General features: G+C 49.3%; 1 protein-coding gene across 2 annotated transcripts; it reads right to left on the bottom strand.

Moving 5' to 3' along the window:
- Window positions 1-18: 18 nt before the first annotated feature.
- On the bottom strand, window positions 19-16,894 carry LOC136186737 (laminin subunit gamma-1-like). Of its 2 annotated transcripts, XM_065974198.1 has the most exons (31): window positions 16,228-16,864; window positions 15,906-16,151; window positions 15,731-15,851; window positions 15,509-15,676; window positions 7,011-7,148; window positions 6,816-6,955; window positions 6,536-6,751; window positions 6,348-6,488; window positions 6,058-6,294; window positions 5,822-6,005; window positions 5,651-5,769; window positions 5,379-5,594; window positions 5,176-5,319; window positions 4,893-5,126; window positions 4,669-4,840; window positions 4,468-4,617; window positions 4,297-4,415; window positions 4,022-4,237; window positions 3,829-3,972; window positions 3,545-3,778; window positions 3,323-3,494; window positions 3,125-3,271; window positions 2,711-3,066; window positions 2,556-2,649; window positions 2,377-2,502; window positions 1,309-2,321; window positions 976-1,256; window positions 779-920; window positions 539-715; window positions 326-479; window positions 19-276 (listed from the first exon to the last, which is right to left on the bottom strand). In XM_065974198.1, exons 1-31 carry the CDS (start codon window positions 16,801-16,803, stop codon window positions 149-151), a joined length of 6,705 nt encoding a protein of 2,234 aa, XP_065830270.1. In that variant the 5' UTR covers window positions 16,804-16,864; the 3' UTR covers window positions 19-148. The 2 variants fall into 2 exon arrangements, with proteins under 2 accessions (XP_065830270.1, XP_065830269.1); XM_065974197.1 differs by lacking the exons at window positions 19-276; window positions 326-479; window positions 539-715; ... (22 more) ...; window positions 6,816-6,955; window positions 7,011-7,148 and adding exons at window positions 7,679-7,933; window positions 7,981-8,137; window positions 8,189-8,368; ... (19 more) ...; window positions 14,871-14,986; window positions 15,053-15,199 and having other exon boundaries at window positions 16,228-16,894.
- Window positions 16,895-16,928: the final 34 nt, after the last annotated feature.

Here is a 16,928-nt window from a genome sequence, read left to right as displayed (position 1 = left end):
GCGCGGGCGCAACACGGATAAATAACTCATTACTGTAGAACGCTACAGTACAAACAGAGAAACATGCCACAAACGAACACATAATTATATCTTGCGCTACAAAGAACAAACCTTATCTAAAACAACATGAAAATTGGGTGCAAGCAGCCTAAACAAGATCGGAGCACTGCTCTTCTGCCAGACGCTGAAGTGTGTTGATTCTGTTCTCAATGTCCAACACGGATTCCTCCTGACTAGTAAGACGTTCCTTTTGCTGCATCACAGTGTTCAATAAATCTACACGCACGGAGAGATAAGTAATGCAGTAGTAGAAAGACAAAAATACCCATCAGTGTAGATATATCTATTGCAGAAACCGCGTTATGATGATCTTGAGCTTGCCTAAGAAGATCATCGGCTTTATTTTTGTCGATATCGGCATCTCTGACGGCATCAGAATCCCTTAGAGCCAACAAACCACTGGTGAGAGATGACAAATTCTGTATACATAGAAAGCGCCATAAATCTATCAGAATGAGGGAGGAAATGCGTGCAATACCCGATTTATTTCAGTTGTGAGATCGCAAGCCGCAGAGGCTGCGGCTAAAGCGCTGTTCAGAGTCCCAATAGCATCTTGTCGGCAATCCTCCGCCTCCGTCAGCGTGTCCAACGCCGCTGCTCCGATTGCCTTTGACTCCGTGCTGATTTCGTGAACTCGATCGGCGTAGTGGTCAATCTAGAAGCATCACAACAGTGCATTCGAATCAGCCAGCGGATCTAAACTCTATCAATCACGCACATCCATTAGGAGCGCTTTGGCGCTATCAATTTCGTCCTTCGTAGCATTCAGTAGTTGTTCTGCAGACACGCGCTTGTCTGACTCTTCCCTTATAGTCGTTTCCACATCCTGCACCAAATCAGCAGCGTCTTGGCTTACTTCACTGCAGAGAAAAATACACTGACTATTCACACCTTCTCCCAAAAAAAACGACGTACCTAGCATGAGTGGCTAAGCGCTGGACACGTCGAGCTTTAGCAAGCGACGCGTTCGCATCTTTCTCCACCGCTATAATATCCATTTCGGGTACAATGGTCTCGTTTATTTGTCTCGAAAGCGTCCTGATTGTCTCCACAGGCGGTAGCGTCACGTCGAGAGTAGCGTTTGCCGTGCGCTCCGCTTCCATCACATCAGCAACGGACGACTCCAATTTCTCCTTAGCGTCCCGAACGTCCGCCAGAGTAGAATTCGCCTTTTCATACGCAGCTCGTGCCGAATCCTAAATTAAAATAAATCGTGAGACAACGCAAATCACAAGAGCGCTTCCTTACAGCTTCCGCTGTTGCACCGTCATAAAGATCGCGACTCCGGTTAAGCGCCACACTTGCGTTTTCCTTCAGACTATCAGCAAGATTTCTGTCCGCCATTGCAGCCATATACTTGTCCTGGGTTTTTATTCCCGCTTGTTCAGCCGTGTCATTCGCCATCGTCGCCTTTTTGGTGGCATTCTGAGCTCTTTCCAAGTACATCTCCAACATGGCCTTCACGTCGTCACGATCATCTTCCAACTCGTTCAGTTTCGCCGTATTATTCGCATGAAGGTCTTCAAACGCTTTTTTCGTCGCTTCTGCCATAGCTGTTAAATTGACAGCGTGTTCCGCCTTCTGAACGGCCGCTTCCACTGTAGCCTGAGCTTGCAGCGCTTTCGTCTCCGCCGCAGTAACCGACTCCTTTTCAGTCATAGCCATGGCGAGATAATTCGCCGCCTCGTCTCGAACTGTCGTCGCGCTGTCGTTTAGCGATGTCGCCATTGCCGACAACTTGTCGGCGTCCGTGTACATTCCGTTGGACAGTTTCACTGTGCCGTTGAACGATCTCGTTTGTTCCAGTTGAGCGTCTGTCTCGTTCAGCTGTCGTTCAATGTCATCGAAAAAGGCACTTAGTCTGGACGTCTCCGCTTCGAGTGAAAGTCGAGTTTCGTTCAACTGCTCCAATTGCATTTTGATGTAGGTTTCGTTTGCGTTTAGCGCGTCGCAAGCGGCTGTCAGTCGATCGTGCAAAGACGTAAGATTTGTTTGCAAGTCTTGCAAATCATCGGCTATATCCTGTAGAGTTCTGCCGTCGTACATCATGCTAAGACACGCTTCGACGTTTTCCACCGTGGCGAAGAGTTTCGACTTGACGCACTGAACAAAGTCCTGCAGTTTGAGATCAACGTTGAAAAAGTTAAAAACGAGCATGTCGTAGTTGCTGGAGAGATTCTCGAGTTTGCACAGAAGTTTGTCAATGAGAGCAGTCCAATTGGAGAAACACTGTCCACAGTCAGTACAATTCGGAGGCGAGCCTATATGTCAAAATATCGTTCCAGAAGCGTCCACCAGCTCTTCTATTTGTCTTACCTATGAAGCCGGGTCTGCAAACGTCACACGTGCGTCCGGCAACTCCATCTACGCATGGACACTGGCCGTGTATTTTATTGCAAACGTTCGACATGTTTTTGGTGTTATCCGTCGTGCAATTGCAGGCTAAAACCGTTTTTTAATATACAACGAACGCTGACTGTTCGTTTAAGTCTTACCCGGGCAACCGCTAGACGGATCATAGAAGCCGTCTCCGCAAGCGTCACAGACTCGGCCAACAAATCCAGTATTGCACGTACAGTCACCAGACATCTGCACACATAAATCGGCATTAGCACAGTTTTAATTAATTAAACAAATGAGGTAATTCTACCTTGTCGCAAACGGTGCTGTTCGATCCAAGGGGGTGATTGCACATGCACGCCTGGCAAGAACCGCCAGACGTGGCATCACCGAAGAATCCGTCTTCGCACTCTTCACAGAAATCGCCGATAGTGTTATTCGAGCAGTTCATGCAAACGCCCGTCAACGGATGGCAAACGGACGAATGCCCGTTACACTCGCAAGGAACGCACGGAATCGATTCGTTGCCATTTACCACTTCCCGCTTGAAACCCGACTTGCACAAATGGCATCTTTCTCCAGTGAAATTATCCTTGCATAGGCACTCGCCGGCTGTCGAGTCACAAGGGCACGACGGATTGGTTCCCACTTCGACGCAATCACAGGCTACACAAAAAAACAAGCGTACTTAAAATCCTTTTGTTAATTAAATGTCTTTATGAACCTTGGCAGCCCGAGCTGGTCAAGTTGAATGATTTGTAGCCACACTCTGAACACGTTCGCCCAATAACGCTATCAGCACAGTCACACTGACCGCCGAATGCTTGGCACAAGTTGGAATTGTTTGCTCCGACGGAATCACAGTTACATTCTGCAGGACAGCGATTTTATAAAGCCTTTCTAGGTAAGAGTATTGTTTTACCAAATGCTCCGTCAAATAGCCAACCCGCTGCACGGACAGTGAAGGGTTCACATGCCGGATTACTTGGTGGACCCAGCTCAGTGAGTCTGTCGGTATAGCAACTAGGAAAAACGAAGACGTCATCGTTTTTAACATCGCTTCCGAATTCTGATTGCAACGGCATCAAGAGCGCCTATCAATCTCACTCATCACGTGTACGTTTGAAAATGAATAATAAAATACCGCATCTAGACACCAATCTGAAGGTGTGCCTGTTTGCGTAACAGTGAGAATGATTGTGTCATTGGCTTCAAGGCAAAGGTCAGTTGCGACCTCAATGACATCAGCCTCAGTAGCAGTTAGGGTAAATGCGTTTTCAACTAAATTTTGTCCGCTGATTGAAGTCGCACCGCAAGAGTAGTTGCTGTTTCCCTCTCTCGTCACAGTAAAATCAACGATTCCAGTGTCCGCATCGGCCTATTCCAGCACATAGTACGGTATCGACGTATGAAATGCCATTGCCTTACCGTATAGCGCATACGAAGACTATAGAGAATCGTTTGAAGTGGAACTTGAAGCCTTATCGTCGCTTTGTCTTCAACAGCCATGAAATGGGCGCACGCACTGCCAGACAGCATTGACGAGTCGACGGGAGAGACAGCTTTGGGACCCTGAGAAAAAAACGTGAGACAGTGGACAGGGAGAAAAGACCCGACCCACCATTAGCTGAGCGTCTTCCCCTTCATAAATAATCCCTTCCAAGTTGGGTACGTAAAATCCTGGCTTGATTTCGGTGCACGTTCGGCCTTGCAGTCCATCAATGCAAGGACATTGTCCCGTTTCCTTGTCGCAAGTCAGACTCGTTGCCGTCAAAAGTGAACAACCGCACGCCGTGCAGCCGTTGGGATCATCGCCACGCAATCCAAAGAATTCATCCTAGAAATTCACATTCACGCGTTACATCTCGTTCATTTTACGACGAAGTCGTTATCTACTTTGCAAGTTGTGCATTTGCCGCCTGGCTCCACGTTCGCCTTGCACTCGCACGTCCCGTCAAGCTGATTGCATTCCAAGCACGAATCAGAATTGGTTCCATTTTCAAAACAATTGCAAGCTGCAGATCAAACCTTCGACGTAACCGTAGCAGTGAATCACGTTGAACTCACCCTCGCATCCCATTCCCGAGCTGAGATTAAAGAATTGGTATTCGCAACGCGAACACGTTCTCCCGTTGACGCGCTCAAAGCAGTCACACTGTCCGCCGAACATCTGACAGACGGCAGAATTGTTTGCTCCATCTGCACTGCAATCACATTCTAGAAAAAGATCAACGTCAAGTAACTTTATCTGATATGGAGATGCTGTACCGGATCCTCCGTCAAATAGCCAACCAGCTGCTCGAACAGCGAATGGTTCACATACAGGATTACTTGGCGGACCCAGCTCAGCGAGTCTGTCGGTATAGCAACCAGGAAAAACGAAGATCTCACCGTTTCTAACATCACTTCCGAATTCTGATTCCAACGGCATCAAGAGCGCCTAAATCAATTTCAGTTACTATGGGTACGTTTGAAAATGAATAATAAAATACCGCATCTAGACACCAATCTGGAGGTGGGCCTGTTTGCGTAACCGTGAGAATAACTGTGTCATTGGCTTCAAGGCAGAGGTCAGGTGCGACGTCAATGACATCGATAGCAGTAGAAGTTAGGGTAAATTCGTTTTCAAATAAATCTTGTCCACTGACTGAAGTCGCACCGCAAGAGTAGTTGCTGTTTCCCTCTCTCGTCAAAGTAAAATCAACGTTTCCAGTGTCTGCATCGGCCTATTCCAGCACATAGTACATATCAACGTATGAAATGCCATTGACTTACCGTATAGCGCATACGAAGGCGATAGCGAATCGTTTGAAGTGGAACTTGAAGCCTTATCGTCGCTTTGTCTCCAACAGCCTTGAACTGGGCGCACGCACGGCCAGACAGCATTGACGAGTCGGAAGGAGTGACCGCTTTGGGACCCTTGTCACATAAAAAAAAGAACTAGCACGGAATCAATAAATGCCTAGAAACAGAAGCACCATTAGCTGAGCGTCTTCTCCTTCATAGTAGACGCCTTCCAAATTGTGCACAAAATATCCAGACATGACTTGATCACACGCTTGGCCTGTCAATCCGCTTTTGCACGAGCACTGACCAGACTCTTTGTTGCAAACTGAAGACGTTGATGTGATACTCAAACACGGACAGGCTTGACAGCCAGCCGCTAAACTGGTGCTCAATCCAAAAAAGTCATCCTAAAGCCCAGCAAATAAACTCGTATAACAACTAACTACAGAGCATCTTCCCGTACCTTGCACGTGTCACATTTTCCTCCCGGTAAAACGTTGCTCTTGCAGGTGCACGCGCCACTGAACGGCTCACATTCTCCAATGGAAGTAGGGTCAGTTCCATTCGGAGAGCAGCCACATTCTACGCGTAAACGTTGACGATTCACAGCAGAGGGAAATCTAAGTTGTCTCACCGATAGCTCCCCCAAACAACCAAGCAGTTACTTCAATAGAGAACTGCAGGCAGTTACCCGTGGGCGCAGTTATCTCGGTGGTTCTAGGGGTGTAGCAGCCCGAGAATGAAAACACAGCCAAGGCGACTTCTGACGAAGCAATTATAACGTCCTGGATGTCAGCTTGCAATGGAATCAATACGACCTATTGACAGTTCGGATTATTCTACTACCGGTAAACGAAATGCGAAACTTACGGAGTCCAAACACCAATTGGCGGGTGCTGTCAAATGAGACACAGTAACAGTGATTGTATCGCTTGCTTGAAGGCAAGTCCCAGCAGCTTGGACTTCAATGAAATCACTGGATGCTACAAGTGTGAATGAAGTATCCAACACGTTCTGTCCGCTGACAGAATCGCCTGAGGGGCACGAATAGTTGCCACTTCCTGATCTTGTTACAGTAACTTCAACTTCGCCGGTATCAGCAGCGGCCTATCCCCAAAGAATAAACATCCAAAAAGTAAGAATTTCAAAAAAATTCATACGGAATAGCGAAGGACGAGACGATAGCGAATAGTTCGACTAGGCACCGGAATTTCAAATACTGCATTATCGCCAACATCGCCGAATCGCGCGCAACCGCTTCCGGTAAACGGCGAAGAAGAATTAACTTCAATTTCGGCTCCCTAGCGCCACAAATCAGCCATTGCGAGCAGAAGCGGCAATTTCTTACCGATAGAGTAGCAAATTCTCCCTCGTAAATGATTCCCTCTATGCCAGGAACGTAAAAACCGGGCAGGATTTCGTTGCATCGCGATCCATTGAGTCCGGGCAGGCACGAGCAAGCTCCCGTATCGACGTCGCATATCGACGATGAAGTCGTCAGCGTCGGACAGTCGCACGCCGTGCAACCGTCGCTATTCGAGCACGACAGACTGTGGAATCCAGCCTAGTGTAAAAGAACACGTGACGGAAACGCCCCTCGCCAAACGTCCGATGACGTCGCGTCGTACCTTGCACGTGTCGCACCGCGGACCCATAACGTTGGTCTTGCAGGCGCACTCACCCGAGATTTGATCGCAAACGACTCGATCTGCACCGCACGTCGGGCCTCCCGTACACGCTATCGTGCCGTTCGTGTCACAGTCGCACACTGAATAAACATATGCCTAAAGGAAAGGCGGGGCACGGGAACTATGGTCTCCTACGTTCGCATCCTGCCTCCCCCCCGATCTGTCCGAATCCGCACGTACAGTTCTGACAAAATTCGCCTTCGACGTTTGGGTGACAGATGCAGCCAGTCGCGTTACACGCTTGTGTACCAATAGAATCACAAAAGGAGCATTCTAGACGAGACGGTTAGCAATTGCGCGACGTGGAACTACGCTACTGTCCCCGGGGTCTATAAGTACGGGTAGTGTGAGAGAACACACATAGGATTGATTTCTTGGCTTTCCGTCGTCGCTGCGAGGCGAACGACGGGGGAATTAAGCCAAGTTGTACTGCAGTTCATGATATTACGATGTCGCTTCTCGCGAAAAACGACGCAACGCATCGACGAATCACGATCGCGTTCGCGCCCTTTCACGAGAGGAGATCGTCCGCTAAGTTTCCGTGAAGTGACACGGAAACGTCACGGTGGGATTCCGGGGAATCTTCATCTTCTTCGGTCTTGAAGACGACGAGACGAAGCGAGAAGAAATATTTGAGTCCGCAAGGACGGTTCATCCACGAAGATCGTTCAGAGCGAGTGGCTTCGTCTTTGTTCGCCGTGGTATGCGTTCTGTAAGCAAAGAAACTGAGCATGCCCGAGTCGTGTCAATGAGGTGTCACTGTCAAAACATGCATATCATCAGTCCCTCTGACGACGAGCGCGCGCTGGCCGAAGATCGTGTTCGTCAATCAAATATTTATCCAAATCATGCTGCATGCAACTCGCAGCAGTCAAGAAGACAATAGTAACCCTACTAAAACTGAACTATTACAGCTACGTCGAAGCCGGCCGTTTTCTACGGCGAGCATTGGGTACTTATCTTATCGAGCAAGTCAGTGACTGTTTGTTCATGAGCAGCCGCTTTAGAGCGCTGCTCTTCTAGTAGCCGTTTTTGATCTACAAACTCGGCGAGCAAATCTAAGAGAAAAGATGAAATAGATTCTCCTTTCTGTCGTAATCTTGACCTTTCAGCATTTCGATCTGGGTTGCATTCGCCGCCGATGCGTGTACGTCTTCAGCTTTCATTTTAAGACTGCTAGCAGTAGAACTGTCTGCAGCAGACGCCTCGGTGGCCTGGCTTTCGTTAACAGCAGCAACTTGCCTTGCAACCGATCGAGCGTTCTAACACATGAGGCGAAGTTAGACAGAGTGCGAAAGGAAAAATGTACGTACAGATAAAGCAGCTGGGCCCGTCACAAGGCAAGCGTTCATCGCCTTTTGGACGGTTTGCTGAAGAACGGCCAGACCGTCGTTTCTGCAACTTCTTGTTGCGTCGACGCTTCTTTGCGCCGCTTGAGCTATGAGCACGGCTTCTGCAGAAGTCGCGCTCGCATCAGTTGAATCCTCTTGAACCTGCAACAAAGCCAGTGCCGTCTTTGGGTGCTCTGCGTGCGTCGACTTTACCCACCTTGTCCAAAGCAACTACTAGAGAGCTCGTCTCAAATTCAATCGTCTCAAATTCAGTCGTATCCAGATTCGACGTAGCTCGATCGCGAGCCGAAGACGCGTCGGCCAGATCCGTTTCAATGGTTTGCACGAGATCCGACGCCTGAGCACTCAAATTGCTACAAACGCATAAAGCAATGCGGTTCAGAACGCTTCCAAGCGACTCTTCATCTTTACCTAGCTCTCTGGGCGACAGACAAGATGCTCAGCGCGTCGTCTTTACTCTGGCGTGACTGGCTGATCGTCGCGTTGATTTCCGCCTCCGGTACGATCGTTTCGTTGATCATTTTCGCTACACTTTCGACAGTAGAAACGGACGGAGCGGTCAGCGAGCGCGTCGCATTTGCCGTTTCCTTTGTCCGTTCTAACGACGCCTCGACGCTGCCCAGCCTGCTCATAGCACTGCGGACATTCGTCGAAACATTCTCGGTCGTCGTTTTTGTTTCAAACGAAGAACTCTAAAAATCCGAATTAGACAAAAAAAAGACCCGACGAAACGACGCTTTTACGCACATTGAGTGCCGCCGAATCATTGTACAATTTATCAGCTAGTTCTGCAGGTGCTGTAACGTTCCACAAAAGCTCGTCTGCCGTCATTTTCTCTTCGGCAGCAATTTCGTTTTTCATTCGTGCTTCACTGACGGCGGCAAACGCCGTCACGTTAGCCGCTAGAGCCTGTTCGACAGCCGCGCTTCCTCTGACAAGATAATCTCTGAGACTCGAACTGAGCGAGTTTCTCTGCGCTTCGAGAGCCGTCAAGCGTCGACTGTTGTTTCCGTGAATGACGTCGAACGTCGTCGCCGCGTTATTGACCCAATCCGTATCATTTTTCGCCTTTTCTGCTCGTCGCAAGCCGGTTTGGACGAGCTGTTCGGCGCTGCGGCTCTCGCTCTCGAACGCGTTGACTTCGTCACTTTTCGCCTCTATCTCATTCGCTAGTGCCTGCGCTCGAGATGAAACGTCATCGGCTCTCGCGTCCAAGAGGTTTGCCTCGGTCGTCAACTGAGTGCTATTTCGATTGACGCCAGCCGCGACTTCGACTGTGCCATTGAAATCTCCAGTTTGATTTAACTTCGTCTCGGCTTCGTCGAGTTTCGCTTCGATTCTGTCGACTCTTTCGCTGTGAGAGTTAAATTCGTTCTCAATCTGTACGCAAAAAGACGTAAAAAAATTAGACAGTGAACAACAATTTCGCAAACCTGTGTCAATCTGTCGGACAGCTGGCTCACGTTGACGGACAAAAGAGTCGTGTTATCGTCAAAATTAGTCATGATGGTTGTCAGAAGGCTTCTCAGAGTTGTGACGTTGGAAGCCAGTTCTTCCGTCGTTTGATTTCTGTAGCGAGTCGCTATGAGAGTTTTGACGCGAGCATCTTGATCTTGAATTTTTGTCAAAAGATCTTTTATCGTATTCGTCCAGTTCGCGTAGCAGGGCCCGCAGTCATGGCAACCAGGTGGACTTCCTAGAACGAAAACAAATTAACACTCGCATCTACGTCACTGCAATCTACATTCTCATACCAAAGAAGCCTGGCTCGCAATTGGAACAGGATACGCCACTAATCCCGTTGAGACACGGACATTGCCCAGTCACTTTATCACAGGAACTAGAACCAGAACCATCGATGGTGTTGGTTTCATTGCATACGCACGCTATGTATAGAGTCGGTAAATATGAATCTCCTTTTCAATTCACCGCGATGGATTACGCACCTTGGCAGCCGGCCAAAGTCAAATTGAAAAAGGTGTCTTGGCACGAGGAGCAGGTTCTGCTTGTCGGGTCAACGTTATTCCTGCAATGACACTGTCCGTCCACCTATATATAATAGAACGGTCAAAATAAATCAAAGGAAACAGTTCGCTTGACGTCGCAACTGACCAAATTACACGTAGAATTAAATGATCCTATCGGATCGCAATCGCACGCAGCGCAGCCCATTCCCGAGTCGAAGCCAAAGTGAAGAGGAGCGCACTGATCACACTTGTCCCCAATGACGTTGGGACGACACGTGCAAATCCCGCTCGTTTTGTTGCAGACGCCAGTTGTAGAACCAACAGGATTGCAACCGCACGCTATAGAAGGAAAGGACTCGCGACCATCCCCGCGTTTATTTCATATGCAGCGTACCCTGGCACGTATCTGCTAGCGGATCGCCAAAATATTCGTCGGCGCACTCCTCACAAAAGAATCCGGCCGTATTGTTGACGCACTTGAGGCAACGGCCGGTCGTCGTATTGCAATTCCCCGTTTGAGTTAGATCGACATTGTCGCTGCAGTTGCACACCTGGCAGCTACCATCGACGACGTCCGGTCGACCGTAGTACCCGTCGGCGCACCTTTCGCATCGTAGTCCGGCGTGCCCGAGACGACAGTCGTCGCACACGACTTCGCCGTTGACGCGATCGAGATAGCACGTGGCGCTGAATTTGTTAGGCGGCGCGTCGAACGGACAGGGACATGCGCTGCAATCGTCGACGTCGCCTCGCGTCGCGTTCCCATAGAAACCCGGTGCACACGCCTCGCAGAAATCGCCGTGCGTGTTGTCCGTGCAATTCAGACAGACGCCTGTGAGAACGTCGCATCGATTCGAGTGGCCGTTGCACTGGCAGGGAACGCAGCGATCGCTCGTCGTCCCGTTGACTACTTCTCGTTTATAGCCCGGTTCGCATTCGTCGCACGACAAACCGGCGTGTCCTTCGTCGCACGTGCAGTTCTCGACATCGGTTAGGTTCGTCGTTCCCGTAAACGTGGCCACGTGCAATATTACGTTGTCCAGAACCGTTTTTCCTCCAGCCTTTCAATAAAACGCCTTAGCCAAATGATGTGTGCGTAGTACGCGCATACGTACCTGGAAGAAATTTGCTCGTATGTATATATACTCAATGTCTGAGAGGACGTCCAGGAACTCCGAGGTCGTCACGTTTCTTCCAGATGTGCTGTTCACTGTAAAAGAAGTCTCGACCAGTGAAATCTACAGAAACATCGTCGTAGACTAAATGATACGCTCATCGCAAAGATAACTAACGGAATAGGTCGTAAAGGTGGGCAACGGCGAGGGAATATTATTCAGTGATGCTACTATAGGCTGGTTCATTGACGTTCCTTTTATGATGACATCACCGGCCGAAGAAGTCGTATTGACCGCGGATCCACTTTCCAAAGCCAAGTCAAACGACAGCTGTCGTCTGTATGCTAATCTTTTATCATCCAAGTATTTTTGAGGAAGACGAAAGTACTCCGCCAAATTAATCACCGGTTTCAGGGCAAAGTTTCTATTCCTGTCCACAAAGCAGATCAATTATTATTGCTTCTTATGTGTGAAAGTAGCTTACACAGCGAAAAATTGAGCAGATGCAGCCGTTGGTGCTCCAAGCGCATCTATGGCTAGCCAACCGTTAGGCATCCCGTCCTCAAAATCTGAAGAGACGGTAGTTGCTTCGAAGCCGCTAGCCGAGCGACAATCCGACGCGTGTCCATAGCAGAAACACGAGAGGCACCCACTGGAGTAGTCAAACGAGCCGGGACTGCACTCCTCGCAAGTTGGCCCCGTAAAACCCTCAATACACGAACATATACCCGTCACGGGATCGCAGCCGGTGCCCTTGTCGCTGCACGCGCATGGCTGGCACCCGCCTCCGGGCGCAACAAAAAAGCCGTCAGCGCAAGCGTTACAAAACCGTCCCGTGTAGCCTTTGGCGCAGGACTCGCACGTTGGAAGCCCGTCGCTGCTCAGAGAGCAACTCGTATCGACTGAACTGCCTATACTTAAGCATGGACACCGCTGGCAACCGTTTGCTACGGTCGCGTTGCCGTAGTAGCCTAATGAGCACTGATCACAAGCGAGTCCCGTTGTGTTGTCCTTGCAATCGAAGCATTCTCCCGTATCGGCGTCGCACTGGTCCGAGTGCCCGTTGCATTGGCACAAAACGCATTGAACGAGTTCGTTTCCATTTGGGGTTGCTCTCGTATAGCCGTTCTGACATCTTTCGCATGACAGGCCTTCGTATCCAATTGGACATTGACATTGCTCAACGCTCGTTTCTGTTGCATTTACGGATAGCACAGCGCGACGCAGTACAACGCTGTCCAACATCGTTTCGCTGTATAAGGGCGGCTAAAAACATTGTCCAAATGACTTCTTCTCACTGACTGGCTGATCTTACTTACCTCATCAAAGTTGGCTCGAATACGAAGGTATTCGACGTCTTGTAGAGTCAGAAACATTTCTCCAATTGTCACCGCTCTTCCGCTTGCATTCCCCAACCGAAAATTTGACTCAATCAATTGAATCTACATAAAAACACCAATAGTTCAAATAGAAAATGAAGGAAGCACTGTACTGAATATGATTGAAAGTCTCCACTTGGAGGAAGAGGATCAATTGTAGCTGTGATCGGATACTGCAGCGCCACCCCTTTGATGACAACGTCACCTTCCGAGTGTCCGGTAGACGGCACGAAACTTCGATATATCCCCAACTCAAAACTCAGATGCTGAAAATAGGCCAGACGTTGATTTCCGGTGAATTTCAATGGCGCAACAAAGTAATCAGCAAGAAAGCTCTTGATAACGACTCGAGGAACACCAGTCTCGCTAGGAAAAAAAGCTTATAAGACAGACGCGTTCGAAACTTCTGCCGTACCTAATGTCAGCAGGATGGACAACAGGAAAACCGCCAATGGTCGTCCAGCCGTCCCGATCAACATCAAAATTACTTTTTGACACTATTGTCTCCGTCCCGTAGCCCTCCGCTGACTCACAGTCAGTCGAATGCCCATAGCAAAAACACTTATGACATTCTCCCGCTTCATTGAAGTAGCTGTCACTACAGTTCTCGCATTTGGGCCCAGTCCAATTAATATAACAGACGCACTCGCCCGTAACTGGGTCACATCCGCTGCTGCTAATGCTATTGCAGCCGCAATCGGTGCAGCCACTGTCGCTCAAGTTAAAAAAGCCAAGCGAGCAACCGCCGGAACATTTCGCTCCGTCGATCCCGACTTTGCAGGAACAGATTCCGTCTTCTGAGCACTGAAGCGATTCCGAAAAGGTGGCGTTACATTCGCACTCGCGACAATCGGACAAATTGTAATAGTTCGCGATGCAGGAGTCACAATTCAAGCCGGTTGTGAATTGTCGGCAGGAGCACCGCCCAGTCAAAGCGTCACATTCATCTGACGCGGATCCTATTTGCGAACAGCTGCACGCTAGAATGAGAACAGTCTTCGTTCAATCACGAACAACAGAAATCCATGAAGTACTGTACCTTGACACTGTCCGCCAGAAAATCCAAAAAAGCCGTACGCGCAGCTGGAGCAGGATCGGCCACCAACGGAAGGACCGCAGTTACACTGGCCACCCACCGCCCCACAGACACTTGAAGCATTGGTCGGAAAACAGTCACAGTCTAAAAAACCAAAGATTAAAATTTCTATCTATCTGAAACTGATTCAGTGTTGTACCCAGTGTGCCGTTGAATAACCAAGCGTTGGCCTGGATTGTGTGATTCCTGCACGTGTCCGTCACGATTTGAGAGAGCAAATTGACGGGGACTTCTCTGTTTGCGTAGCAACTTTCCGTTGCATTCTGCTGAGCGGGATCGAGACTGGCGAAAGCTAAAATGTCATCTTTCTCAGGAAAGAGAACGACCTATAAAAATTGTTGATTATGTATGTGAACAAAAAAGGACTCATCAACGCACCGAATCAATAAATAAGTCCCCAGGATTTTCACTCGCAATGATGACGTCAAAAACCGCTCCACCGGAACGATGGGCTGTGTTTAGTCGAGCCGTTCCCGCATCTTGGACCGCTTGAAAAAAAATTCGTGACGCGTTTTCACTTCCAAAGCGAACCGAAAGGGAGGCGGAAGTCGAAGACTAGAATTCAATACCACATTGAAAGTACGCTTCGCGACGCAACCGAAATACCTACCTGATAACGAACTAAAAGATAGTATCGAATGCTTCTCGAGGGAACAGTGATTCGAAAGGACACAGAATCTCCCGCTCCCGTGAGAAGAGCGCCTCCGATACCCGTGAAGGTGCCCGGATCGACCTCTCGCTTCCTTTCTATCGTAGCGGCACCCTATCGCGCGAAAAAAACAATAGTAGTCGAGCAAACAAACTCCTTTTCTTACAGTCAACGTCGCCTCTTCGGCCTCGTACACGATTCCCTCCAAATGAGGCAGAAAGCGACCGCTTTCGACGGCGTCGCAATTCTGACCCGTCATGCCCGTTCGGCACGGACACTGTCCAGTGACGGGGTCGCAGACCGTGGAGGTAGACGTGCTCAGAGAGCAACTGCAAGCGTTTGGGCATCCTTCCGGCGAGTTTCCATCGAGGCCGTAGAGGCCCGGCTGCGGATCGACGACATGAAGCGTCAGCTGGGCGAGCGAAACGCAACGTTACCTTGCACGTATCGCATTGACGTCCAATGACATTTGCCTTGCAAACGCATTGCCCCGTCAATACGTCGCAACTGCCGTTACCACCCGGATCTGATCCGCCGCTATGGCATCCGCAAGCTAATGGAATAAACGTAGGTTCAACATGACGGCTGGAAAACAAACATCGTTTGTTTTTATTTCTACCTTGACAGCCGTTCGGACTGCTCGACAAGCCAAAGAAACCTGCCTTGCACGTATCGCACTTGGCCCCCTCGACATTCGTTTTACAGGAGCAAAGACCGGAAGAGTTGCACTGTTGTCCAATCGCACCGAGGCTACTACACTGGCACGCTATACGAAGAACGGAGAATAATAACAAAACGGCGCGCACGAAGAGCAAAAATCTACTGCAAAAGAATTAACACAAGCACAACCTCAGACGGATCTTCCTGAAACCTCAACTCCTGAACAAATAAGATTAGGCATGATTAGGGTTAGCGGACAGATAAAACCGTCCAGAAAAAACATTAGCAGATGCGGAACTCACCAATCCACATAAACGATTTTTTAGTACTGCAGTACAACATATTAGAGCATGATAATATTTTTCGTATTATCATGAGGGAAAGGAGAGCCCCAGAGGAAAACCATTTCGCTTACCCAAGCAGACGTCTGGATCATTGAGAGCCTTTGAGGGATTTCTAAATAAATTCGGTAGACACATCTCGCACATGTCTCCAGTCGTATTGTGCTGGCAATTCTGGCAAACGCCGAAGCCCTTTGCCTCGTCGTAAACGCAACTGTCACTGTGATTATTACACTCGCACACTGACATGGAGAAAAATTAATAAAAATACGCGAATAAATAAATTCGAGTCTCACCTTCACAAGGATTGCCATGCGTCGAATTTCCTTTCATGAACGGCTTGTTGTTGAAAAGCGGCAAACAACGATCGCAATTCGGTCCGGCCGTATTGTGACTGCAAACACATTCGTCCGTAATCTAAAAAATTCATCATGATCATGCGCGCGTGGGGGAGGAAATCGGATCTCCTACCTTTCCCATCATGTCCGTAACGCATTCGTTGGAATGTCCGTAACAGTAGCATCGAGCGTCGACTTCCCATTCTTCGATAGCGTAATAGTAAGCGGCGAACGTCTGCTCGCTCGGCGATACGAAAACGTCGCCGCGCGTGTCCAAATCCAGAAAGCGCGCGCGCAAATTCGTCACGAGCGTGTGCTCGATGATCAACGCGACGTCGAAACGGTTCGTTTCGTATCGAGTCGTGGCATCGTACGTAACCTAGAAGAAAAAAACGAAGGCGACGTCAAAAGAAAAACCCCGCGCGAGAACACACGCCCACGCCCACACTACACACCGTTCCGCCCGTTTCGGGGTCTTGAAGCGTCGTGTCCTCTTGGATACAAAATGCCATCGTGTTTTCGTTCTCGTTCGGTAACTCCGATCGCATTCGCTCGACGATGCTCGTGAATCTGCCGCAATTGGCTGCGTAGTACTGCAGAGGCGTCCACGTCATTCCGTGGTCGTTCGACTTCTCGAGAATCATCAGTTCGGGTCGATACGTATTGAATGTGATAACGGATCTGTCGAGCTGAAACGTTCCCGAAAGATTCACGCTCACGTTCACCATTTCGTTGAGCGCGTCCTTGAACGTTGCCGCTTGCCAAAACGTGGAGAAGTTTCCGTCGACGGCGAGTTCTTCGGGATGCGTGTCGTCGCCCGTCGCGTTGCAAGTGAGACACTTTATCAGTGCCGTTTGTCGATATGGAGGACAGTAGAGATTGGGAGGATCGCCGCACGTTGACGTCGCGGCGAACATCTTCGCGACGTTCGACGTCTCGGGGAAACACCCCCCGTTCCCGTCCGAACAAACGGACGTCGATTCAGCGATTAGGCAGGCGACTAGGATCGCCAGGTGAACGCGCAACATCATCTTCTGTCGTCTCGACGCGACTGCTCGATCTCTTCGTGGCTAAACAAACGATTTCGACGCGTCGTGCCTTGGGGCGTGAGACAAAAATGTATGGGGGCGGAAGACGAGGTCCCGAATACGGAAGT

The sequence above is a fragment of the Oscarella lobularis genome, chromosome 4 (genome assembly GCF_947507565.1).
Source record: "Oscarella lobularis chromosome 4, ooOscLobu1.1, whole genome shotgun sequence".
Lineage (NCBI taxonomy): Eukaryota > Metazoa > Porifera > Homoscleromorpha > Homosclerophorida > Oscarellidae > Oscarella > Oscarella lobularis.
The sequence above is the reverse complement of the archived record's forward strand: the minus strand, read 5'-3'. Positions and strand labels throughout refer to the sequence as shown.

Coding starts and splice junctions, on each gene's coding strand:
- LOC136186737 (XM_065974197.1), bottom strand. CDS start 16,803: ATGATGTTGCGCGTTCACCTGGCGATCCTAGTCGCCTGCCTAATCGCT. Junction 12,576..12,628: donor TTCGAGCCAACTTTGATGAG/GTAAGTAAGATC, acceptor CAATGTTTTTAG/CCGCCCTTATACAGCGAAAC. Junction 9,924..9,981: donor TTGCGAGCCAGGCTTCTTTG/GTATGAGAATGT, acceptor TTTTCGTTCTAG/GAAGTCCACCTGGTTGCCAT.